Raw genomic sequence first — 27,499 nt, forward strand, 5'->3', positions numbered from 1 at the left:
CGTTCTGTGTTTATGCATACCGCGATCTCCTGGGAGCGTCACTCTGTGAGGCCCAGACTGCGCCGGCGCTTGCGCAGTCTATAAAGGCTTCGGACAGAGTGACGCTCCCAGCGTTATATTATAGATATATATATATATATATATATGGATATATATATATATATATATATATATATATATATATACACACACACTAGTTGGTGGCCCGATTCTAACGCATCGGGTATTCTAGAATATGCATGCCCACGTAGTATATTGCACAGCCCACGTAGTATATTGGCCAGCCATGTAGTATATTGCCCATTGACGTAGTATATTGCCCAGCCACGTAGTATATTGCCCAGTTATATAGTATATTACCCAGTGACGTAGTATATTGCCCAACCACGTAGTATATTGACCAGCCACGTAGTATATTGGCCAGCCACGTAGTATATTGCCCAACCACGTAGTATATTGCCCAACCACGTAGTATATTGCCCAGCCACATAGTATATTGCCCAGTGACGTAGTATACAGCACAGAGCCACGTAGTATATTGCACAGCGACGTAGTATACAGCACAGAGCCATGTAGTATATTGCCCTGCCACGTATGTCACAGGTTAAAAAATAAAAAATAACGTGACGTCATGGCAGATCCTTCTCCCATACCATCCTTGCCACCGGAACCTGCCACTTGCATGGAGCGGTCACCGGAGCGTCGCGAAAGGTGAGTATATAATGATTTTTTTATTTTTTTTTTTAAATTATTTTTAACATTAGATGTTTTTACAATTGACGCTGCATAGGCAGCATCAATAGTAAAAACTTGGTCAAACAGGGTTAATAGCGGCGGTAGCGGAGTGAGTTACGCGCGGCATAACGCGGTCCGTTACCACTGGCATTAACCCTGTGTGAGCGGTGCCTGTGGGGAGCATGGAGCAGGCGCCGGGCACTGACTGCAGGGGAGTAGGGAGGGACTAATCAGACTGTGGCCGTCGCTGATTGGTCGTGGCAGCCATGACAGGCAGCTGGCGAGACCAATCAGCGACTTGGATTCCATGACAGACAGAGGCCGCGACCAATGAATATCCGTGACAGACAGAAAGACAGACAGACAGAAGGACAGAAAGACGGAAGTGACCCTTAGACAATTATATAGTATATATATACACTGTGTGTGTGTGTATATTATATATATATATATATATATATATATATATATATATATATATATATATATATATACACAGTATATATATATATATATATATATATATACATATATATATATATATATATATATACATATATATACACACACACACATATATATATACATATACACACACACTATGCCATACCACACTGGTATTCTTAGGCTCATCCTTCCAGTGTTGAGGAATAGTTTTCAGCAGGCTCTTTATCAGAAAGAACACTGCCAGTGATACCAAACCCCTGTACATGAAGGCACCAAGGCTGAAATGATTTAAAGTACGGTAATTCAAACTTTATTAATGTTGTCCAATATATAAACAAAATCAAAAGACAAGCATGAAGGTGGCAAATGTTTGTAGCGAGCAGATATACCAGGTCTATAAATATAAATATGGTCACGTTATACGGACCATTGGATTGTGGAAACTTCACACTAGACCTCCAGCAGCTTGGATTGTGGCCTCCCCACTCTTCCTCCAGACTCTGGGACCTTGATTTCCAAATGAAATGCAAAATTTACTTTCATCTGAAAACACCTTGGACCACTGAGTAACAGTCCAGTTCTTTGTCTCCTTGGCCCATGTAAGACGCTTCTGGGGCTGTCTATTGGTCATGAGTGGCTTGACACAAGGAATGTGACACTTGTAGCCCATGTCCTGGATACGTCTGTGTGTGGTGGCTCTTGAAGCAATGACTCCAGCAGCAGTCCACTCCTTGTTAATCTTCCCCAAATTTTTGAATGGCCTTTTCTTAACAATCCTATCAAGGCTGCGGTTATCCCGGTTGCTTGTGCACCTTTTTCTACCACACTTTTTCTTTCCACTCAACTTTCCATTAATATGCTTGGATACAGCACTCTGAACAGCCAGCTTCTCTGGCAATGACCATTTGTGGCTTATCTTCCCTTGTGGAGTGTGTCAGTGACTGCCTTCTGGACATCTGTCAAGTCAGCAGTCTTCCCCATGATTGTGGAGCTACTGAAACAGACTAAGGGACCGTTTTAAATGCAAAAGAATAAAAACACACCGGCGCTCCCAGGGGGGGTACACTAGAAAGCTGCTGGTGCCTAGACAGCTACTGTGCTAAATGTCATATGACAAAAAGAAAGGTATAAATCGAAAAAGACACCACGCTAACTAGGTGAAGAAACAAATAATGGGTACATATAATCCAAGGAGTAGGTAAACTTCTAGTTAAACAATAATAGTAGATAGAAAATGGCCAGCAGTGGGGGCAGCCAATAAGAAAATGGCCGCAACCACCAGCAGAGGATACGGTAATACGTACAGTGAGGGTGTCACAGGTATCAATAAATGTCAATAGTATCAGTAAATGTCAGTAAACAAATGAGCAATTGTTCACAGAGCCAGCAAAATAGCCTATTGTGGCCACGGTATGAGGTATAATGGAGAAATAATAAAGTGTATGGCAAATGTATATAATGAATAAAAAGACCGCACACTTACTCGATTAGATGTGACTGCCATGGAGATGCTGGCGCTGTCCTAGGAAGTATTGGATCAGAATCACCAGCGGCCCGGGTATATGGAGACGCAGAGTCCAAGACGGCAGCGTGAGGCGGCAACAACACCTGTAAGTATGGGGAGAGTCCTCCCTGGTGAGTGCACAGCCTCCGTGCGCCCGGAACGATGCTAGCTGGCACACGTGGGCCGGAAGGGAGCCGCTGCAAAGAGCGGTGAGAGAGAGGGGGCGTGGTCTGGGTGACGTCACCAAGACAGGAGGGTAAGGAGCAAAGGACGGATGCCGCACAGGACCAAAATTGCCTACATGTTTCGAAGGTCTCCGGACCTTCTTCGTCAGGGCCCTTGGATAATATGTACCCATTATTTGTTTCTTCACCTAGTTAGCGCGGTGTCTTTTTCGATTTATACTGTTTTAAATGCTTAGGAAGCCTTTGCAGTTGTTTTTTGTTAATTAAGCTAATTTACTGAGATAATGACTTTTGGGTTTTCATTGGCTGTAAGCCATAATCATTAACAGAAATAAACACTTGAAATAGATCGCTCTGTTTGTAATGACTATATAATATACGAGTTTCACTTTTTGCATTGAAGAACTGAAATAAATTAACTTTTTGATGATATTCTAATTTTGTGAGAAGCACCTGTATATGTGTCACTGACATATATATATCTATCTATTCTATGTGTATATATCTATTCTATCCTATTCTGACCTGTCACTCTGTGATGTTACTGTATGCAATAGATGAATTGACTGCTTTTATTCTATTATATACTGCTCTGGCAAAAATTAAGAGACCACTGCAAAATGTTCAGTTTCTCTGATATTTCTCTTTATAGTTGTATTTTTGAGTAAATTGTAAAATTTTTCTTTTATTCTATAAACTTCTGACAACATGTCTCCGAAGTTCCAAGCAATACATTTTTTTTTCTGAAAATCAAAAATGGTCAAAATTAAAAAACAAACAGTGCTTTCAGACCTCAAATAATGAAAACAAGTTCATAATCATTTAGAAACAACAATACTAAGGTTTTAACCCAGGAAGAGTTCAGAAATCAATATTTTGTGGAATAACCATGATTTTTAATCACAGCTTTCATGCGTCTTGGCATGCTTTCCACCAGTCTTTCACACTACTTCTGGCGCAAAAATGTAAGCAGTTCTTCTTTGTTTGATGGCTTGTGACTATCCATCATCCTCTTGATTACATTCCAGAGGTTTTCAGTGGGGTTCAGGTCTGGAGATTGGGCTGCCCATAACAGGGTTTTGATGTGGTGGTCTCTTAATTTTTGCCAGAGCTGTATATACCGTATATACTGGAGTATAAGTCGAGTTTTTCAGCACATTTTTTGTTACTCGAGTGAGGGTCCAGAACATGGAGGGGGAGCTGCAGAGGCGGAGCAGTGGGTCACAGAAGGTAGGAGCCAGCTGCTGAGGCTCACTCCTGTGCCTGTTGATAAAGAAGAATGAATATTCACTGCGCTGGCAGTGAATATTCATTTGTCTGTAATAGCGCGCACAGCGTCAGCAGCTGCCGGGAGGTCACGTGTGCTGCTACTTAAGAGAAATATTCACCTTTCTCCACTCCCACCAGCGTGGAGAGAGGTGAATATTTATTTCTCTTAAGTAGCAGCACACTTGACCACCCGGTGGCTGACACTGTGCACACTGCTTAATAGCAATGAATAATCACTGCCCTCCACTCACATAGTCATGGTGTGGAGAGCGGCGAGTATTCCCGCAGCTGTGCTCTATTTTTGAGCAGTGCATGACGTTCCTGCCATGCGCTGCTTACAAGCATAAAGCAGCTGATGGCACCGGAACAAAACGCTGAGAGAGAGCGCAGGAAGGTAAGTATAATGGTTTATTTTTTTTATGTTTTTTTGATGGGGGCCATGCATACCAGGATGAGGTGGGGGCCAATCATACAAGGATGGAGATGAGGAGCCATGCAGACAAGGATGGGGATGAGGAGCCATGCAGACAAGCATGGAGATGAGGAGCCATGCAGACAAGGATGGGGATGAGGAACCATGCAGACAAGGATAGGGATGAGGAGGCAATGCATACCCGGCTTATACTCGAGTCAATACGTTTTTCCAGTTTTTCGTGCCAAAATTAGGTGCCTCGGCTTATACTAAGGTCAGCCTATAGTAGGGTCAGCTTATACTCGAGTATATATGTGTGTTTTGAAGAATATTTCCTTGAAAACAATGTGTAAATGACAGAATTGCTCCATGTAAAGCTCATATTAAAAGTCGAATTGCAATCGAATAGCAATCACACTGCATTTGGATGTAAATCGGATGCTAGGTGTGAAAAATTGGATAGTACTCGCATGACACCTGCATTACACTCGTGCGACTCTCAGCAGTGAGAATTGGACCGATTTTTTTATATGTTTATTGTGACTCCAGCCTTAAACTCACATCCAGTGTAGGTGCTGTCCCAGTGGTGTCAGCACTGGCTCTCCCGGGGCTTGCGTGACATTATGTCATGCGATCCCTGCAGCCAATAACAGCCGTTTACTCTCCCCTCGTTTAGACAAATCTGACCTCTGGAGAAAGTGATAGAGCAGAGACAGCTGTAAGTTCCTCAGGATGTCAATTACGTGAAAAGGATGGGAGAGTGAGGTGACTGCTGATGGACTGCAGGGATCATGTGACTTAATGCCACACGAGGAAAGTGGGGGAAATGGTGATTGAGAAGGGGTTTTCCAAATAATGGATAACCCTTTAACTGAAATACCTTTTGCCAATTTGCTCTTGGTTAAGTGATTAACATATTTTCTCCCTGCAGGGTGAATATTACCTCAATGTTCTAACAGACATGAACTGCACTATTGTAGTTTGAGTTTTCCAATAATGGTGATATCAGGCCAGATTTTATTAGTAATCAATGTAGAATTTCAGGTACTGTATTTCCAATGAGTTCACTTTCTACTTACCCTTAGTCCTACTCTTTGACACTGGCTTAAAGCCCAGTGATTGGCTGCAGCAGTTAAAGGTGCTTTAACAGTGAAGTCATCAATCACCGTCCAAGAATATTATAGGTGGTTAGTTATGTTCCTTCCTTAATACTGAAGAAACCCCAAGTTCCTTATTCATCCTGACCTCTCAGTGAGATCTCTATGGCATCCCTGTAAACCCTGTCTGCAGCCTGCCTATACTGCGCTGACTGCCTCAGTGTCGAGGTCCTGAGCCTCCTACAGCCATCTCCATTTCCAACGTGTCTTGATCCAATATCTCTTGGACAGAAATATATGACTGATATGTTTATTCACATTGTGCATTGCAGATAAAAGTAGGACGTCTGTTTCTAGTGAATTCATTGCGTCTACCATTGGAGAGGTCTCGGATATTGGAGAGGTCTCGGATATTGGAGAGGTCTCGAATGTTGGAAAGGTCTCGAATGTTGGAAAGGTCTCGAATGTTGGAAAGGTCTCGAATGTTGGAAAGGTCTCGAATGTTGGAAAGGTCTCGAATGTTGGAAAGGTCTCGAATGTTGGAAAGGTCTCGAATGTTGGAAAGGTCTCGAATGTTGGAAAGGTCCCGAATGTTGGAAAGGTCCCGAATGTTAGAAAGGTCTCGAATGTTGGAGAGCCGATGCTTAGAGACTTTCACCTTTATTAGAAAAGAGGATTTCAGTAGATTCTCCTCATATATTTGCAGAAAATCCCTGAACAGGAATTTACCCATCGTATCAGAATTAAAGAGCAAGTAAATAGTTTAAGTAATTCACCAAACATTTTCCATTAATACTTTTTTTTATTTTTTAAAGAAACACAAAAAAATAAAACTCCACACAATCGTTGACACCTCCCAAACCCAACATATATACGATATTGCACCTAAATGGGATCTTGATCCAAGCAGTATTCACAATTTCTCTACTTTTAAAAGGGATAGTGTTCTACGTAATGTTTTTCTAGGATACAAAAGTCCCGAGGTGCATACGACCATTCCCTCCATCTCTGCACACAGCTCACCGACTCCCCACATCCAGCACCTACAAGTGTATAGGAAGGATACGTCTGCAGTGACCACAGAAATCCGAACGGTTAGTATCACTCATCACTGCATCGCGGTAGAGAAAATAATATCTACAAATATTTATAAAAATATACCTGTTTTATTTCCTCCGCTGCCAGAGCAGACAAGGGCTGCAGTCTGCCCCCCCGCCGGTGAAGGGGAAATATAGCAGGGGACAAGCGAAAGGGCATAATGGGCAATTTTTGTCTGTTCGCCACTTTTTAATAAATATAAATATTTTCTAAACACAGAAAAGCAAATGGAAGATGAAGGAAGACAGCCTGACTGTAGGTTGTGCATCAGTTATGGACCTATGGATTCTAATACCGCGTGTGGTCCCACTATTCCAGCATTTGTCCAATATGGCAGATAATGGTGCCCACTGAGAAGGGCTGGTAGGTTATGGGGGTGCAGGTCTTAGAAAGTCTATGTAGGCATCTCCCCAGCTCCAAGGGGCAGACAAGTACTCACATGAAACTCCTTTAATGGTACAAATCTACTCTGTGTCCCGGACTTTTCTCTGCATTACTACTTATTCCCGCAATGTGTGACTGCAGACTATATGTGATCATCTCCAGTATATGCTGCTTTGTGTATAGCAGATCTGCCAAGCTTAAAGGGCCGGTCCACTACCGGAGAATCCCAGCATTAAATCCATCCAGGCCCCCCAATACTGTATCCTCAAACCTGGATTAGCTCTGGTCCAGCAATGTCAGCGCTCCTCATAGCCAACCACCAGAACATTTTTGAAAACGTGAACACGGCAAACGTCTTCATAGGTCACATAGAGTAGCTCCACTTCCTGTCTAGCACTTCTCTCTGTGTGTTCTGGCAACGACTAAAGATGTGATGAAGCCTTAACAGTCTTTAAATGGGTATTACCATCTCAAAGATCCTATTCCAATATGTTGTAAGTGTAATAATAATAATATTAGCAAATATCTCCTATTAGCAATTAGTATAGTTCTTCTGATTTGCAATGTCACTTACCCCATGTGCAGGGCACTGTAGTAGCTTATGACCACTAACAGCTGTCGCTATTCGAGTGCCTGTAACCATGGATGCCTCAGCTGCTGCAATGCCCTGCACATGGGGATAACAACATAGCTAATCAGAAGAACTATACATTTCTAATTGGAGGTATTTGCCATTATTATTATACCTACTGCATATTGGGATAGGATCTTTGAGATGGGAATACCCCTTTAACCACTCCACAGCCCCGAGTTCTTAGTGTGTTAATTCCGGTCCTGTTTTTCACGTGTGTTGCTTGTGATCACCGATTAGCAGCAGTCATTGGACGAGACTCTGTCCTGATCATGTGACGAACAGATCTGACTATACCGAGCCATGTGCCCATCATATGACCGGGACGGACCTTTCATACATTTTATGTAAACATATGTTCATATAAAAAGTACATGACAAAACCACAGAAAAACATCCATCATACAACGGATCAGCGCTGTTTGCTAAAACTGGAATCCCCCTTGGATTATTCATGTGACAGTGTGTGATGACATAGGGAAGTTACGATCAACAAGGATGTAAAATACGTGACCCCAATGAACTTCCTAGACAGCAGTATTTTTGGGCAGGTTCTCGAAAAAAATAAAAAGCTGAAATCAACATTACTACGCAACGGAGGAGTTAAACCGTCACAGGAGTTGGGAAATAACCCACTGACAGCAGGACAGATGGAGGATGGAGCCACAGAGCTGCCGCAGTGGAGCTGGGCGAGGACAAGTGGGACACACTGTCTAGATTTGTTGCAGGTTGCGATCCATCCCTCGGCACTTGCGTCTGGAAGGTTTCCAGAGCTACGCTGACCTTTCCATAGACCTCCATGGATGCTACAGAGGTCCTTCGCCTATGGTGAAGATCAGAGCCCAAGCACACTGCTTCCATAGTAAGGCAGGAGAACTCAGAAGACACCATCAGCCACTTACAGCAATAACATGGTCCAGGCCCTTACACATACTAATAAAAAAATCGGAAATTGGCAGTAGGAGACGTCAAACCCTTCACTGATCCAAACCTCAGATCGCAACCTGCAACAACCCACTTCTATACTGATCTTACTGATTTTCCCTGGACTCGTCTAAAGTAAAAGGCAGCACATTATTTGGTGAGAGTGAGCCCCAGATCGGAATAGGCCCTGGCAGCCGAGTCCTCGCCCCTAGAGGTTAGCCAGTCAGGCTGTCTCTTCTTGCAGATCAGAATTCATCATCGGAGCTCAAGAGTAAGGTCTTCTCTGTGTCGCGAGCCCCCGACAGACTCTGGGAGCGGGAGATGATTTGTCCATTGCGCCAGCTCGTGCCCTGCTCCAAGGTGGACTGCTGCGTGTACTGCTGGTAGGCCGGGGAGAAGTTGTGGATGGCGTCCTGGACAATGTCATGAGGATTCATGGTTTCCTTCAAACTGCTTGAGATGCTCTTCATGGGGGCGCAGCGGCCTGAGAAGCAAAACATACAGATTCAGATAAGAAGGTGAATGTAAAAATACAATTATATTATGTACAACCAATGCATATCAGACACATCCTACATACTTCCTCCCCTGCCAGATCCACTTTATTCTGGGCGACCACATGGACAACCACTGATGGTGATGGCGGATTATGAGACTGCCTGGAAAAGGCAGAGAGGGCAGGAGAAAACCCATACAGGGCACATCCGGTACCACTCACTTTTGCATCCTGATGTGAACAGCACTCATCATGTCCCTTTAACAGGTACCTACAAGGACATGTGCATTGCAAACGGGTGTCCTGCCCACATCCGGCAGGCTCCTGCCCACTGGATGTCATCAGGCTCCTCACCTCCCAATGATGAAGTGCATGGCGGAACTATTCTACATCTATGTGCAGGCTCACCATGCAGAAAGCTAGGCTTATGGGTGAAACCTTATAAAACAGTGGCACAATGAGCAAAACAACGCCCCAAAACAGGCATGCGTGCCTTGCATAATTGTATCTTAATTGATGAGTATAAGGAGATCCCGTTTCAAGCGGATTGTGCCGCTGTTGGGACAATAGTCATTATAGCGCCTCTATCAGAATGGAGTCAGGCTAGACGGGCTGTGTTGTGGGAATGAGGAGCCTTGGATCTTCAGATAAGGTTATTACTACCAATGCTTTTCGGCGCCTTAAATGTAAAAAAAAATAAACATGACATTTGTTTTGTTCTTTTACCTAGAGAAAAGTGCAGGTCTGACACCGAAACGCGTTGGTATTAATAAAACCTTATGTGAAGATCCAAAGCTCGTCATTTTCCACCTAACGCGTTACGACTACTCTTCCAGCAGCAGCCAGAAATAGATGCCACACGGATGGTACACTGATGCCACCCTTGTCCTATATGCATTTTACATGGACCCTTAGGCTTCTACTGGCCAGTTTCATCAGGGAGACTGGAAAAAAAGGGCCGTGTCTCCAGGTGGTTTGCACAGACACATGGACATGTATGCAGCACCATAGATTATAATGGGTACGCGTATTTCCATGGCAAAAAAAACGGACGCCACATGTACCTGAAATATGGACACGTGAAGAGGTGGTGTAAAGCTCGACAAAAAAATATCATCCAGTATTAGACACGTGATAAACTGGGCACATCATCAGACTGGGTTTATACTGGTCTTATACTAGGCCGGATTAATCCGCACCGATATCTGGCACAGGGTTAGATAAGCCGCCCGCCACTTCCAGCAATGATACTATACACAGTATACGGCTTTAGGAGATCATTACTGTGACGGATAAGTGTGACGTGTCGGCCGGTAACAAATTTTCATGTACAACCCCTGGCAAAAATTATGGAATCACCGGCCTTGGAGGATGTTCATTCAGTTGTTTAATTTTGTAGAAAAAAAAGCAAATCACAGACATGGCACAAAACTAAAGTCATTACAAATGGCAACTTTCTGGCTTTAAGAAACACTAAAAGAAATCAAGAACAAAAAATGTGGTAGTCAGTAATGGTTACTTTTTTAACCAAGCATAGGGGAAAAATTATGGAGTCACTCAATTCTGAGGAAAAAAATTATGGAATCACCCTGTAAATTTTCATTCCCAAAACTAACACCTGCATCAAAATAGATCTCCTCGTTAGTCTGCATCTAAAAATGAGCGATCACACCTTGGAGAGCTGTTGCACCAAGTGGACTGACATGAATCATGGCTCCAACACGAGAGATGTCAATAGAAACAAAGGAGAGGATTATCAAACTCTTAAAAGAGGGTAAATCACGCAATTTTGCAAAAGATATTGGTTGTTCACAGTCAGCTGTATCTAAAATCTGGAGCAAATACAAACAACATGGGAAGGTTGAAAAAGAATCGAAACCGCGCTTGAGGGAAACTAACAGAACCTATACGTAAACCAACAAAGATTGTGTGACACTATACCTGAACATACTGATCCAAGATGGTAGAGGGAGGCACATCAAAAACATAAAGGGGTCCACATGGAAGGTGATATGAAGGACTGTATCAAAACCATATAATGATGAGAATAACGGAAATGGTTAAAATAGAATGAGATAAAACACAAACAGTAGTACACAGTGCCAGGTGTGTGTCAATAGGTGCGAAACACGTACCTAAGGACGAATGATGCACCTCTGAAAAATCCGCCGAAAAAATGCACACTCAGGACTCAAAAAATCCCACCGTAACTGCACACGCTGTGTAAACTTGGCCAGAGAAAACCCCGGCCGGCGGTATCTCTGGTTGCGTGCAGGAGAAGACAGGGAACAAAGATGGCCGACAGGACTAACTGGCGTGTGACGTCACAGCTTGAACTACGGAGCAATGTTGGGGCCAAAAAGGCGTACCGACGCGTTTCAAAGGAGCAACGTCCTTCTTCATCAGGGTTGCCGGTCCCTGTTGCTCCCAGCTAATAAAGCCAGAGCCCTGTCTGTCAAAAAAGGCCCGCCCATCCATCCAGTAGAATAAATATGGAAAAAAGCCTGCTAAGAATGAGTGGTTGTGTAGGTGCCGAAAAAAAAGGGGGGGTGGGGGGGGAGGGATAAGAAGACCTAAATAGAAAAGAGGGTGTATGATACCCTAAAATGCAAATGAGATGACATGGAATACCAACTAGAGGGAAAGGACAAACTGCACTCCCAATATAAATACAAATACACATGATAAAACCCACATGGGGTAAAAAGCATAACACGTAAATAGGGTAAAATTAAACTTTAATAGAAAAATGCGTTAAAAGTGAAAAATAAAAATAAACTCAAAATTAAAAATCAGGCTACAAATACATGCCGTGACTTACAAAAAATACTGATGATATCATAAGACTCCGTAGGAACAAATATCAGGAAAAGAAAAGATAAAAAGAAAAAGAAAAACATTGAAAGGCATCAGTTATTTCATATGAATATAATACATATATATAAAAATCTATATAAAAACTGAGTAAAAAACCATATGAAATCCATATACGGATATGGTGCTATATAGATTAATCCGGATATGGTACTACGTGGGAAAGCGAAAAACCAGGGCGCTGGGGCTGGAAAATTCCCCTAAAACGCATATAGTTCTAACCCATGATTGAGTCCCTTAGGTGCAAGGCAATCTAAAGAGAAAATCCAATGGGACTCTATCCTAGACATAACTTGTATGAGATTACCACCCTGTATATTCTGTTGGACTTTGTGAATCCCACAAAAACGGACACCCCTAATGGATCTATTGTGTTTTTCACTGAAATGCCGTGAAAGGGGATGGCCCGCAAATCCTTTCTGAATATTAGTCAGATGTTCCTTCAGCCGTACCATAAGGGGCCTCTTTGTGCGTCCTACATAGAGTTTTTTGCACGGACATTCGATAATATGGGGGTTTTATCATGTGTATTTGTATTTATATTGGGAGTGCAGTTTGTCCTTTCCCTCTAGTTGGTATTCCATGTCATCTCATTTGCATTTTAGGGTATCATACACCCTCTTTTCTATTTAGGTCTTCTTATCCCTCCCCCCCCCCCCCTTTTTTTCGGCACCCACACAACCACTCATTCTTAGCAGGCTTTTTTCCATATTTATTCTACTGGATGGATGGGCGGGCCTTTTTTGACAGACAGGGCTCTGGCTTTATTAGCTGGGAGCAACAGGGACCGGCAACCCTGATGAAGAAGGACGTTGCTCCTTTGAAACGCGTCGGTACGCCTTTTTGGCCCCAACATTGCTCCGTAGTTCAAGCTGTGACGTCACACGCCAGTTAGTCCTGTCGGCCATCTTTGTTCCCTGTCTTCTCCTGCACGCAACCAGAGATACCGCCGGCCGGGGTTTTCTCTGGCTCTGCGTAGCACTCTTCTATTTGCATCCTGCCGACTGTCGCCCCCCCCTACTGCTGCCACAGACATCCCTGCTCCCGGTGTCCAGTACTCTGGCTCTTAGGTGAGTCCTATGTTCATGCACACCAGTTTTATGCTGTTTTAGGAGTATCATTAGCGGTTTATATTTTAGGGGCTTGCAGGGGCCAAGTTTACACAGCGTGTGCAGTTACGGTGGGATTTTTTGAGTCCTGAGCGTGCATTTTTTCGGCGGATTTTTCAGAGGTGCATCATCCGTCCTTAGGTACGTGTTTCGCACCTATTGACACACACCTGGCACTGTGTACTACTGTTTGTGTTTTATCTCATTCTATTTTAACCATTTCCGTTATTCTCATCATTATATGGTTTTGATACAGTCCTTCATATCACCTTCCATGTGGACCCCTTTATGTTTTTGATGTGCCTCCCTCTACCATCTTGGATCAGTATGTTCAGGTATAGTGTCACACAATCTTTGTTGGTTTACATATAGGTTCTGTTAGTTTCCCTCAAGCGCGGTTTCGATTCTTTTTCAGTTTGCAAGGTTTACATGACAGAATTCCGCACCTTTCTGTCCTGAATCCAGCTGCTGAGGGTCTCTCCTTTTCGTTCTTCAGGTTAGCGCTGGTGTGTTTTTTGTATTTTTTAAACATGGGAAGGTTGTTAAAGGCAAACATACTGGTAGACCAAGGAAGACATCAAAGCGTCAAGACCGGAAACTTAAAGCAATATGTCTCCAAAACAGGAAATGCACAACAAAACAAATAAGGAACGAATGGGTGGAAACTGAAGTCAACGTCTGTGACCGAACTGTAAGAAACCGCCTAAAGGAAACGGGATTTGCATACAGAAAAGCTAAACAAAAGCCATCATTAACACCTAGACAGAAAAAACAAGGTTACAATGGGCTAAGGAAAAGCAATCGTGGACTGTGGATGACTGGATGAAAGTCATATTCAGTGATGAATCGCGAATCTGCATTGGGCAAGGTAATGATGCTGGAACTTTTGTTTGGTGCCGTTCCAATGAGATTTATAAAGATGACTGCCTGAAGAGAACATGCAAATTTCCACAGTCATTGATGATATGGGGCTGCATGTCAGGCAAAGGCACTGGGGAGATGGCTGTCATTACATCTTCAATAAATGCACAAGTTTATGTTGATATTTTGGACACTTTTCTTATCCCATCAATTGAAAGGATGTTTGTGGATGATGAAATCATTTTTCCAGATGATAATGCATCCTGCCATAGAACAAAAACTGTGAAAACATTCCTTGAAAAAAGACACATAAGGTCAATGTCATGGCCTGCAAATAGTCCGGATCTCAATCCAATTGAAAATCTTTGGTGGAAGTTGATGAAAATGGTCCATGACAAGACTCCAACCTGCAAAGCTGATCTGGCAACAACAATCAGAGAAAGCTGGAGCCAGATTGATGAAGAGTCCTGTGTGACACTCAGTAAGTCCAGGCCTCAGAGACAGCAAGCTGTTATAAAAGCCAGAGGTGGTGCAACAAAATAATAGTGATGTGTTGGAGTGTTCTTGTTTGTTTCTTTTTCATGATTCCATAATTTTTTCCTCAGAATTGAGTGATTCCATAATTTTCCCCCTATGCTTGGTTAAAAAAAGTAAAAAAAAGTAATCATTACTGACTACCACATGTTTTGTTCTTGATTTCTTTTAGTGTTTCTTACAGCCAGAAAGTTGCCATTTGAAATGACTTTAGTTTTGTGCCAGGTCTGTGATCTGCTTTTTTTTTTCTACAAAATTAAACAACTGAATGAACATCCTCCAAGGCCGGTGATTCCATAATTTGTGCCAGGGGTTGTATTATACTTTACGATATTGTATTTTACAATCATAGGTTACATATAATGTAAGAAGACTGATGCGAAGGAAAAAGGAGTAGTATATAAAATAGCAGATGTATAAAGCTGAAAAAGAAATGCTGCAGACAGAGCTGTACCTACCGTATGGCCCGTACGTTGGGACGGCTGCAGGGCAAAAGCAAAGGGAAACAAAAGAGAGAAAGGACAGGATCAAGAAACACAGAGGTTATACAGAGATGGCAGTGGAAGAACACAGCGGGCGTCGTAGAAAGCGCCAATATTCACGAGTCACGCAAGCAAGCCGCTCATGTTCTCCCCACCCAAGCCGTCTGCTCACCGAGATAAGCCAGCACTTCTCCAAAACCACGGCGGTGCGTCCGGGCACAAATACACACATGCAACACACTGCCCTGGAATTAACATGTATTACCCAAAGCCGCTGAGAAAGCTCCCCTCCTCCCCCCCTTGATTCACGCAAGTGCTGACTAAACAACCTAGGTCTAAAATAAAAAATAAACTGTGTTTGAAAGAAAGAATTGTCGCATCTGAACAATGGGACTTCTTAATCACAGCAATATGCAATCTTTATTATAATTGCTTTTACAAGTAGCACCATTCCTGTTTTTCATGCATTATCTCTTATAGAATTGTAAATATATATATTTTTTATTTGACAGCAAAGTAATGAAGAAAAAAATAAAAATAAATTTTAAAAAAATACATGTCATTCCCACGACAACCACAAGGTGGCAGAATGCCTCCATTATTACACAGGACTGCTGGAAATTAAAATGGCAAATCTATAACTATTAACAGAAAATACCGTGTTATCAGTGGAATTACACGGACATTGGGGCAAGCGATTGGCCTGAGACACACAAGATTTTTTTTTTTGTTTTTACAATGAATTAGTAAAAATAACATGGAAACACGATTCTCCAGCTCAGTACGGTTACGGATATATTTTATTATTTAAGTGGAGAAAAAAAAAAACTTCAAAAGGTTTGTATATGAAAAAGAAAGAATTATTGGTTTCGAATTGTCATTTTTAAAACATGCAAGTTATTTTTCTGTTGATGAAGCTACTGCAGTGTTAGTTTTTAGCATGGCGAGCAGATTTATTATCTATACCATTTGGGGGTTAGATATGAAGGGTTTTCCAACCAACGGAGCAGCAGCAACTGGACCATTGTTGTTTGAGCTCACACAACACTACAAGTTCAGCATAAAAAAAAACCGCACGTTATCTGGTTAATGCCTTATTTCACCTTTTGTTAATTTTTCGCAGATTAATAGTTTATTTTTATTATTAACCAAATGCAAAGTGAATAAAAGAGAAATTTAAATCACATCAATATTTGTTGCGGCCATCTTTTGCCTTCAGAACACCATCAATTCTTCTAGGCACAGTTTTTGAAGGATCTTGTTAAGAAGGTTGTTCCAAACATCTCAGAGAACTAACCACCGATCTTCTGTGGATTTCGCTAGTGCAAATCCCTATGTCTGTTTCTGTAATCCTGCACAGGATGGATGATGATGGAGATCAGCGCTGTGTGGGGGCCGTATCCTCACTTCCAGGACTCCTTACACTTTATGATGTAGAGAGTCCTTAATGACATTAGCTGGATGTTTGGGGGTCATTGATTGGCTGCAGAACAAATTAGAAGCCAGACGCCTCCCTGATGGTATGTGCATGATGGAGAAGTATCTGCCTGTATTTCTCAGAATGCTCACGAAACACCCAACTCCATTTGTGAAATGAAGCCCCAAACTTGCAAGGACCCTCCACCATGCTTCACTGTTGCCTGCAGACACTCAGTATTGTACTGCTCTCCAGCCCTTCAACGAAAACTGTCTTCTGTTACAGCAAATATACCCACAAAACCAGCGCAAGTATCCCTAGAACAGTGTTCCCCAACTCCGGTCCTCAAGAGCCACCAACAGGTCATGTTTTCAAGATTTCCTTAGTATTGCACAGGTGATAACTGCATCACCTGCACAGGCAATAATTCCATCACCTGCACAGGCAATAATTCCATCACCTGCACAGGCAATAATTCCATCACCTGCACAGGCAATAATTCCATCACCTGCACAGGCAATAATTCCATCACCTGCACAGGCAATAATTCCATCACCTGTAAAATACTAAGGAAATCCTGAATACATGTCCTGTTGGTGGCTCTTGAGGGCTGGAGTTAGGGAGCACTGCCCTAGAAGAACTGATGCCGTTTTGATGGTAAAGGACGGGCACACCAAATATGGATGGAATTTTTCTTTTGTTCATTCATTTGGCATTTTGCTAATTGGTAAAAATAAACTATTAAACACTTCTATTTCTGTAATCATTCTTACTGTACGGAAAGCTTTCCCACAGCACTGTACGTGGATAGGATTCATGGAAGTGAGCAATGTCTGCACTCACCTTGGGCATCCAGCCGCTTGTCTAGATACACTTTGTAAGTAAAGGCATAGCGCAGAGCTATGGCTGCAAAGAACATCTCCACACAGATGATGAAGTTCTGGTAGCCGGCAGCCACTGTGCCCTCGCCCACGGTAACCTCGGCTGAATGGATTTTTGGAATGGCGCCACATTTTTCCAGTATGGCCAAAAGCATCCCTGCAGGACAGAAGCAAAACCATCAACACGATGTAACCAGTCACTGGGATGGGCTGAAGAGGGCGAGGTACAGGATCGGCCTGTCCCCACAATCTAGAAGACCCAGACAGATCAGCAGCAATTAACACATTATTAATATTACCATACTAATTAGCAATTACCATATATTCATCTACCAGCAGCAGAAAATATTAGAGGATTTGCTTATTCCACAGTCATTTATCTTGTGAAAAAGCGTCGGATTGTCACCAGATTTCACCCTTTGATCCACCCCCATGCCTGTTTTCACCTCCCTGACCAGGCCAAATTTTACAATTCTGACCAATGTCACTTTACGTGCATATAATAATAATCATCTTTATTTTTATATAGCGCTAACATATTCCGCAGCGCTTTACAGTTTGCACACATTATCACGTTATTACCTATTACTATTACGTGCTTCAACGTATCCCACCGATTCAGAGATTGTTTTTTTTCGTGACACATTGTTATTATTCATATTAGAGGTAAATTTACGACGATATTTTTTTTATGTGTATTTGTGAAAATATCTGAATTTTTAAACTTAATTTTTATGCCCTTAAACCAGAGCGTTAGATCACACAAAGTAGTTAATAAATAACATTTCCCACATGTCTGCTTTACATCATCATTTTTAGAAACAATTTTTTTTTTGTTAGGAAGTTATAAGGGTTAAAATTTGACCAGCGATTTCTCATTTTTCCCAAAAAATTTATGTTTTTGTTTTTTTTTTTAGGGACCACCTCACATTTGAAGTGACTTTGGGGGTCTTATATGACAAAAAAAAAAAAAAACTAAAAGTGACACCATTCTAAAAACAGCACTCCTCAAGTTGCTCAAAACCACATTCAAGAAGTTTATAAACTTTCAGGTGCTTCACAGGATTAAAATAGGGAAATACTTTTGAGGCACAGCGCAAAGCTCAGAAGGGAAGGAGCGCCAGATTACAGTGCAGATTTGGCTGTTCTGGTTTGCAGGTGCCAAGACCCACCGGGAGAGCCCCTGAGGTGCCAGAACAGAAGAACCCCCATAAGAGACCCCATTTTACAAACAACACATCTCAATGAATTCCTCTAGGGGTGTAGTGATCATATTGACACCACGGATGTGTCAGAGAATTTTATACCATTGGGAAGTGAAGAAATAATAATTACATTTTTACAATAAAAATGGTGTTTTAGCCCTTAAGAGACAGACTTCCCCAGCCCACCCCCTCAAGTGACCCCATCTTGCAAATTACACCCCTCAAGAAATTTATCAACAGATGTAGTGACAATTTTGACTCAATGGGTGTTTTCCAGAAACAATCAGCAATGAATGTTGCATAGTAAAAATTGCAAATCTGCCATTGTAGTGACCAGTACATTATAGTGCCCAATACATTGCAGTGCTCTGACATTATGGCCAGCTCGTTCCTCTGGAGACATGCACCCATAAATTCGGCAAGCTGTCATAGCTATAGAAATGCCAAACATGTGGACTCTAAATGTGATTTAGACACACTAGGGCTCAGAAGGGAGGGTGACATTTGAATTTGGGACTGCAGAATTTCTTGGATTTCTTTTGGGGGGGCAAGGAGCGATAGCGCTTTTCCAGAGCCTTTGTGCTACTGGAAATGTGGAAGCCCTCTATATTACAAGGAATGTTCTGCCGGGGGTTCCGTCTGAATCGCGTATTGCAGAGATTTACACAGAAACCCCGCTGTAAGCGCTCAGCGCAGGATAAATGTGTGCCGAGCCTTACTGTGATCTTTGGGAGGCAGAATGAACAAAATCAACAGGACGTGAAGAATTGGTTTATTTTTTACGCCGTTCCTCGTGCGGTATAAATGATTAGGAGACTTTATTCTTCCGGTTGGTGCAATTACAGCGATACCGATTTATATCGTCAATGTTTGGCTGCTGTCACACACTAAAAGACGCTTTTCTATTTTTTGCCATTTTTTTTTTTTATTTGTTTCTGTCGACAGTCATGTGAGGGCTCGTTTTATGCAGGACAACTTGACTTTTTATTGGTACCATTTTCTGGCACATATAGTAACAATTTTTGATCGATTTCTATTCCGATTTTTGGGAGGCAGAATGAACGAAAACCAACAATTCAGGAATTGCCTTTTTATGCCGTCCCGCATGTAGTAAGATTGATAAGGCCGCTTTATTCTTTGGGACAGTACGATTACAGCGATACCACATTTATATTGGTTTTTTGTTTTTTATGTTTTGCTGGTTTACACAAAAACAATTTTAAAGAAAAAAGTATTTTTCCCATCACTTTATTCGGAGAGCTAAAACTTATTTTTCCGCCAACGGAGCTGTATGGCAGCTTGTTAATTTTGCGGGACAAGATGATGTTTTCAGCGGTACCATGCTTATTCAAATTCTTCTTTTTGATAGTGTTTTATTCCATTCTTTTTGCCGGTATGATGAAAATGCAGTGTTTGTTTTGCCAGGTTTTTTTTTTTATGGAGCTCACTGATGGGGTTAATTAGAGTGACCGTTTTATTGATCCGGAAGCGGCAATTATTTTTCTACTTAGTCCCTCTATGGGATGCTAACATTTATTAGTCTAATTGCTGGTATAATGCATTATAATGCCCCAGAATTGAGATGCATTATACCTGTCAGTGCTGCACTGACAGAAGCCTGTTAGACCATGGTCACGGCATGGTCCAACAGGCTGGCAGTTGCAGGCAGACCCTGTGGTCATCATAACGACATTGAATTGCCAACGGCAATGATCAGGCCCGCAAGATGAAGCCGATCTGAAAGGAGTTGGAACCCCCTCCCTCTCCCAGCTTTATAAATGCTGCGATCGCCATCAATAGGTGTGTCTTAACTTGTGGCTCCTAGACATTGTCGAGTCCGTCCAGCAGGTACAATACCAAGACTTGCAGTTCTGCTGATCTAATCTTCGGCCTCCATCTAAATACCTATAAGGGCCCACAACTCAGTCTGATCTGTGACCCTGCACAGTGCGGCGCCATGTTTATTCCCCTGCACAGAGACGCTCACATGCCTATCAGACTACTCTTGTGGATATTCATGATCAAAAAGCATAATCGCACCTTGCCAGAAGGAAAGAAAAATCACCGACTTCACCATGAAGAACTTTAACACTGGGCTGTAGGGACTCAGCAGCTCTCGTGTGGCAAAGTAAAAGAGGAATAGGGCGTAGAGCGCCAGGGTGACCGAGATGTTGTAAATGATGGTCACGTAGAGGTAACCACTGGCCACGCTGTAACGAGAGGAAGGCTGGGTTATAATGTGCACAGACACCAAGCATCTACCTACAATAGTGACAGGTACTATGTAACACGTTACGGATATGGGCTGCAAGGATCTCACATCAGCTCCCAGGATAGGAATATATCTACAGAAGCCGTCCCAGATCACAGCCACAATATACAGTCAGTACTTACTTAAAATCACCATCCCGATATTTGCCAAAAGCTTGAAGTATGACAGTGATTGCTGCCATTAATGGTTTAACCACACAGAACTGCAGGGTCGCCTGTGAGAGATATGTTATATATCATATTAATGATTCAAGTATTAGAAATGCCTGTATTATAAAAGTAATTCTACAAATCACAAATTATTACACCCCCTCAATATATTTCACATATTAATATGTACTGAATTTGCTGGTTTAGAGAGCAAAAAATCTGAAAAATATATTTCCTACTAGTTACAACTTTCTTGGTAGAGCAAAGAATTGGAGGGGGTCAATGCAGGTAATTCTAATGGACAACAGCAGAATATAGAGGTAATAGTCCTATTTCTCATTTTACGGTTACTCTACAGAATGTCGTAATACACACATAGCTTTACATTGTGTGCAATACACACATAGCTTTACACCATGCACAATATGTACACTGTCTGCAACACGCAACGCTGCTGCTGCAAAGAAGATGCAGCTCTACCGATACCAAGCGCATTGCACTGAGCTACAACATGCACACAGCTCAGCTACATCAGGAAAACAAATGCAAAGATTTTTAAATGCTAATTATAGTTATGAGACTGATCAAATGACCTTAAGGGTCATCCGTGCAGGTACTGGTAGCTTCCTCTCCTGCTCTGCACAGATCAGACTGATCAGTGTGGGGCAGGAGGAGAGAGATCTGTGCCGCTGCATAGTTCTCGCAGTGATCGGAAAGGACTTTGTGAGCGTGTTCTCCTTGATCATAGAAAGCCAACTCCAGACTACAGGTCCTTCTCAAAAAATTAGCATATAGTGTTAAATTTCATTATTTACCATAATGTAATGATTACAATTAAACTTTCATATATTATAGATTCATTATCCACCAACTGAAATTTGTCAGGTCTTTTATTGTTTCAATACTGATGATTTTGGCATACAACTCCTGATAACCCCAAAAACCTGTCTCAATAAATTAGCATATTTCACCCATCCAATCAAATAAAAGTGTTTTTTAATAACAAACAAAAAAACCAACAAATAATAATGTTCAGTTATGCACTCAATACTTGGTCGGGAATCCTTTGGCAGAAATGACTGCTTCAATGCGGCGTGGCATGGAGGCAATCAGCCTGTGACACTGCTGAGATGTTATGGAGGCCCAGGATGCTTCAATAGCGGCCTTAAGCTCATCCAGAGTGTTGGGTCTTGCGTCTCTCAACTTTCTCTTCACAATATCCCACAGATTCTCTATGGGGTTCAGGTCAGGAGAGTTGGCAGGCCAATTGAGCACAGTAATACCATGGTCAGTAAACCATTTACCAGTGGTTTTGGCACTGTGAGCAGGTGCCAGGTCGTGCTGAAAAATGAAATCTTCATCTCCATAAAGCATTTCAGCCGATGGAAGCATGAAGTGCTCCAAAATCTCCTGATAGCTAGCTGCATTGACCCTGCCCTTGATGAAACACAGTGGACCAACACCAGCAGCTGACATGGCACCCCACACCATCACTGACTGTGGGTACTTGACACTGGACTTCAGGCATTTTGGCATTTCCTTCTCCCCAGTCTTCCTCCAGACTCTGGCACCTTGATTTCCGAATGACATGCAAAATTTGCTTTCATCAGAAAAAAGTACTTGGGACCACTTAGCAACAGTCCAGTGCTGCTTCTCTGTAGCTCAAAAGTGGCTTTACCTGGGGAATGCGGCACCTGTAGCCCATTTCCTGCACACGCCTGTGCACGGTGGCTCTGGATGTTTCCACACCAGACTCAGTCCACTGCTTCCTCAGGTTCCCCAAGGTCTGGAATCGGTCCTTCTCCACAATCTTCCTCAGGGTCCGGTCTCCTCTTCTCGTTGTACAGCGTTTTCTGCCACATTGTTTCCTTCCAACAGACTTACCATTGAGGTGCCTTGATACAGCACTCTGGGAACAGCCTATTTGTTGAGAAATTTCTTTCTGGGTCTTACCCTCTTGTTTGAGGGTGTCAATGATGGCCTTCTTGACATCTGTCAGGTCGCTAGTCTTACCCATGATGGGGGTTTTGAGTAATGAACCAGGCAGGGAGTTTATAAAAGCCTCAGGTATCTTTTGCATGTGTTTAGAGTTAATTAGTCGATTCAGAAGATTAGGGTAATAGGTCGTTTAGAGAACCTTTTCTTGATATGCTAATTTATTGAGACAGGTTTTTTGGGTTATCAGGAGTTGTATGCCAAAATCATCAGTATTAAAACAATAAAAGACCTGACAAATTTCAGTTGGTGGATAATGAATCTATAATATATGAAAGTTTAATTGTAATCATTACATTATGGTAAATAATGAAATTTAACACTATATGCTAATTTTTTGAGAAGGACCTGTATAAGATTAACACCATAATGTGTGTCTTATACAATATGATAACTTACTTTTTAAAATAGAAGTTCTCTTACTAATTCGAGAAGATTTACCATTGAGAACACAACTTGATGTAAAAAGTTTTGGTGCCTTTTAGAGGGGTGGGACGACGACTCACAGGGGCTGTAATTTTACACCTCTGACAAACACGGTACTAAACTGAAATCTAAATTTCATCAATCTCCTATCGCCAGAACTCACCTGTTTACAAAACCGTAAAAAACCTATAGAATAAGTCTTCCCCCAAAGACAGCAAGTGCCATATATACAACTAGACCTGCGGGTAGAGGAAGAAAAGTGGTGTAAGAGGTAGAAACAAATCACACAGTATACACTATAATCAGTGACTGAGGATTTTTGCTGTATATTCATACACGGCATATTTGCTGCAACTGAAAATCTCTTCCACACATGTGAGGCAGGACTGCAATGATGTTGAAATGTGTTTTGGGGGTTAAAGTTTATTTTCTGGGCAAATATTGACTTTGCAAGTACAGTAATTGCTGTTAAGCTGATCACTCTGACATTCAGGAGTATATGCAAAGTGCCATTAGAAAAAAATGAAGCAGTAGACTTTGGAAAAATTAATATTTTTCTCATTCTCAAAATTTTTGTCCATGACTGTACACATTATTTGGTTATACAGTCATGGACAAAAATTTTGAGAATGAGACAAATATTCATTTTTCCAAAGTCTACTGCTTCATTTTTTCTAATGGCAATTTGCATATACTCCTGAATGTCAGAGTGATCAGCTTAACAGCAATTACTGTACTTGCAAAGTCAATATTTGCCCAGAAAATGAACTTTAACCCCCAAAACACATTTCAACATCATTGCAGTCCTGCCTTAAAAGGAGCAGCTAACATCGTTTTAGTGATTGATCCATTAACACAGGTGTGGGTGTTGATGAGGACAGGGCTGGCGATCAGTCAGTCATGATTAAGTAAGAATGACATCACTGGACACTTTAAAAGGAAGCTGGTGCTTGGTATCATAGTTTCTTTTCAGTTAACCATGGTTATCTCTAAAGAAACATGTGCAGCCATCATTGCACTGCACAAAAATGGCCTAACAGGGAAGAGTATCGCAGCTACAAAGATTGCACCTCAGTAAACAATCTATCGCATCATCAAGAACTTCAAGGAGAGAGCTTCCATTGTTGTCAAAAAGGCTCCAGGGCGCCCAAGAAAGACCAGCAAGCGCCAGGACCGTATCTTCAAACTGTTTCAGCTGCGGGATCGGACTACCAGCAGTGCCGAGCTTGCTCAGGAATGGCAGCAGGCTGGTGTGAGTGCTTCTGCACGCACTGTGAGGCGGAGACTCTTTGAGCAAGGCCTGGTTTCAAGGAGGGCAGCAAAGAATCCACTTCTCTCCAGAAAAAACATCAGGGACCGACTGATATTCTGCAAAAGGTACAGGGAGTGGACTGCTGAGGACTGGGGCAAAGTCATTTTCTCTGATGAATCCCCTTTTCGATTGTTTGGGACATCTGGAAAACAGCTTATTCGGAGAAGAAGAGGTGAGCGCTACCACCAGTCTTGTCTCATGCCAACTGTAAAGCATCCTGAAACCATTCATGTGTGGGGTTGCTTCTCAGCCAAGGGAATCGGCTCACTCACAGTCTTGCCTAAAAACACAGCCATGAATAAAGAATGGTACCAGAATGTCCTCCAAGAGCAACCTCTCCCAACCGTCCAAGAGCAGTTTGGCGCCCAACAATGCCTTTTCCAGCATGATGGAGCACCTTGCCATAAAGCAAAGGTGATAACTAAATGGCTCATGGAACAAAACAGAGATTTTGGGTCCATGGCCTGGAAACTCCCCAGATCTTAATCCCATTGAGAACTTGTGGTCAATCATCAAGAGACGGGTGGACAAACAAAAAGCAACAAATTCTGGCAAAATGCAAGCATTGATTATGCAAGAATGGACTGCTATCAGACAGTATTTGGTCCAGAAGTTGATTGAGAGCATGCCAGGGAGAATTGCAGAGGTCTTGAAGAAGAAGGGTCAACACTGCAAATATTGACTTGCTGCATTAACTCATTCTAACTGCCAATATACCCTATTGGTACTCATAATATGATTGCAATTATATTTCTGTATGTGATATAAACATCAGACAAACACTAATAAAAACCAGAGGGCAGCAGATCATGTGAAAATATCATTTTGGTGTGATTCTCAAAAATTTTGGCCATGACTGTACAATCTGTCCTAGTTACACACTGGTTTATTGGGGGGGGGGGGGGGGGGGAAATCAGATACTTTTCTCTTGACTATTGAGCATTTTACATGTCTACTATCTTACACATCCCGATGAACCGATGCTTTGTTGTATTTTTCTTTACCAAAGAAAGGAAATCAGTTTGACGTTCTTGCTGTGCAGGGAACGAGCTTTAGCCACACTTTGCCTAGTGCACCAATGTTTTCTGAACTCCAGTATGTCCATCCTTTCCTTTTTTGCTTCTCTTCTAGCAGATCTAGGTTTTGGCTGGATTTACATCTTCTGAGAAAGTGACCACAGTAGGAGCCTTAGATTTGTGATGGGAGTTGAGAATAAAGCCATGTTCACACTGCAGCTTGGGTGATATGTCTGGGCATTAAGGGGCGAAATGGTGACTATCGGCAGCACAAGCACAGATCACTGTATGCCGCTGTTACATTGCAGCGTAATGCAGGTGACTGGCGTCTGTCACACTGTGACCTGGGGGGCACCGGCCACTGAGACAAGCAAGTCTCAAAAATCCAGCTGGTTCTGGCCTTATGCAATTAGCTTGTTACAGCCACGGTCAACGACCCATTCATCTACATTAATTTGTGATGTAACGGTGTCATACATTGATCTTTGGCTTCGCCACATGTATCGCGGCCACAATGGCCCCTGTTGAAATCTTTACCAAGAAGCACAAAAAACAGTGACCTTGTTGACTATGGAAACTACTCAGTCTCCCACATGTCTTTTGGCAAACTCAAAATGAGCCTTACAAGTTTTGTGTGTAAGTAAAGGCTATTTTCTGCTGACGCTTCCATAAAGGCCACCTCTATGGAGTGCACAGCTTATTGTGGTCATATGGAACAGATATTCCAGTCTCTGCTTGGGAACTCTGCAGCTCCTTCAGGGTTACCTTTGGTCTCTGTGCTGCCTCTGATTAATGCCCTCATTGCTCGGGCTGAGAGTTTTGGTGGGCGACCCTCTCTTCGCAGGTTTGCTGTGGTGCCATGTTCTTTCCATTTGATGATAATGGATTTGATGGTGCTCCGGGGGATCATCAGAGATTGGGATTTTTTTATTTTTATATAACCCAACCCTGACTTGTACTTATCAACAACTTTGTCTCTAACTTGGTCTTCATGGTGTTGTCTGGAGATCTCCTTGGTCTTCATGGTGTTGTCTGGAGATCTCCTTGGTCTTCATGGTGTTGTCTGGAGATCTCCTTGGTCTTCATGGTGTTGTCTGGAGATCTCCTTGGTCTTCATGGTGTTGTCTGGAGATCTCCTTGGTCTTCATGGTGTTGTCTGGAGATCTCCTTGGTCTTCATGGTGTTGTCTGGAGATCTCCTTGGTCTTCATGGTGTTGTTTGGAGAGCTCCTTGGTCTTCATGGTGTTTGGTCAGTGGTGCTTCTTGTTAATGGTGTCGCAACCTCTGTGGCCTTTCAGAAAAGGTAAAGTGTATATACTGACCGACATGCAGGGCCGTATTTGCCACTAGGCACGCGAGGGCACGTGCCTAGGGTGGCGACATTGCGGGGGGCGGCACCTGAGCAAGGTGTTTTTTTTTTTGTTTTTTTTTTAAAAAGTCCCGGGTCAAAAACGCGACCGACGGCCCCGCCCCCCGCCTCCGAGTCCCCCCGCCTCTGAGTCCCACCCACCCTCCTTGAAGACAATACTCACCTGCTCCAGCGATGCCTGGTCTCAGCGTCTGTAGCGCGTCCCGAGTGAGCGGTCATGTGGTACCGCTAATTAAGGTCATGAATATGTGCATATTCATGACCTCAATTAGCGGTACCACATGACCGCTCACTCAGGAAGAAGGCGCTGCGGCGAGACAGAGCCGGAGGGATGTCGGCGCGACGTGTGGGACAGGCAGCTGACAGGTGAGTATGAGGGACGGGGGACGGGGGGAGGATGGTAAGCCACCCGCGC

At 42.6% G+C, this 27,499-nt stretch overlaps 1 protein-coding gene across 4 annotated transcripts in view; it reads right to left on the reverse strand.

Moving 5' to 3' along the window:
- Window positions 1-6,431: 6,431 nt before the first annotated feature.
- Window positions 6,432-27,499, reverse strand: part of TMEM184B (transmembrane protein 184B) — a 66,094-nt gene continuing 45,026 nt past the window's right edge. For 2 of the 4 annotated variants that reach the window (XM_069736966.1, XM_069736968.1), the window contains exons 6-11: window positions 23,551-23,626; window positions 20,940-21,031; window positions 20,586-20,755; window positions 17,303-17,497; window positions 15,019-15,042; window positions 6,432-9,170 (exon numbers count right to left, since the gene is read on the reverse strand). In XM_069736966.1, the coding sequence (XP_069593067.1) occupies window positions 8,932-9,170; window positions 15,019-15,042; window positions 17,303-17,497; window positions 20,586-20,755; window positions 20,940-21,031; window positions 23,551-23,626 (796 nt within the window). In that variant the 3' untranslated portion in view covers window positions 6,432-8,931. The remainder of the gene's footprint in view (window positions 9,171-15,018; window positions 15,043-17,302; window positions 17,498-20,585; window positions 20,756-20,939; window positions 21,032-23,550; window positions 23,627-27,499) is intronic. The other 2 variants (XM_069736969.1, XM_069736970.1) reach the window with 1 other exon arrangement.

Source organism: Ranitomeya imitator, chromosome 8, assembly GCF_032444005.1.
Source record: "Ranitomeya imitator isolate aRanImi1 chromosome 8, aRanImi1.pri, whole genome shotgun sequence".
NCBI lineage: Eukaryota > Metazoa > Chordata > Amphibia > Anura > Dendrobatidae > Ranitomeya > Ranitomeya imitator.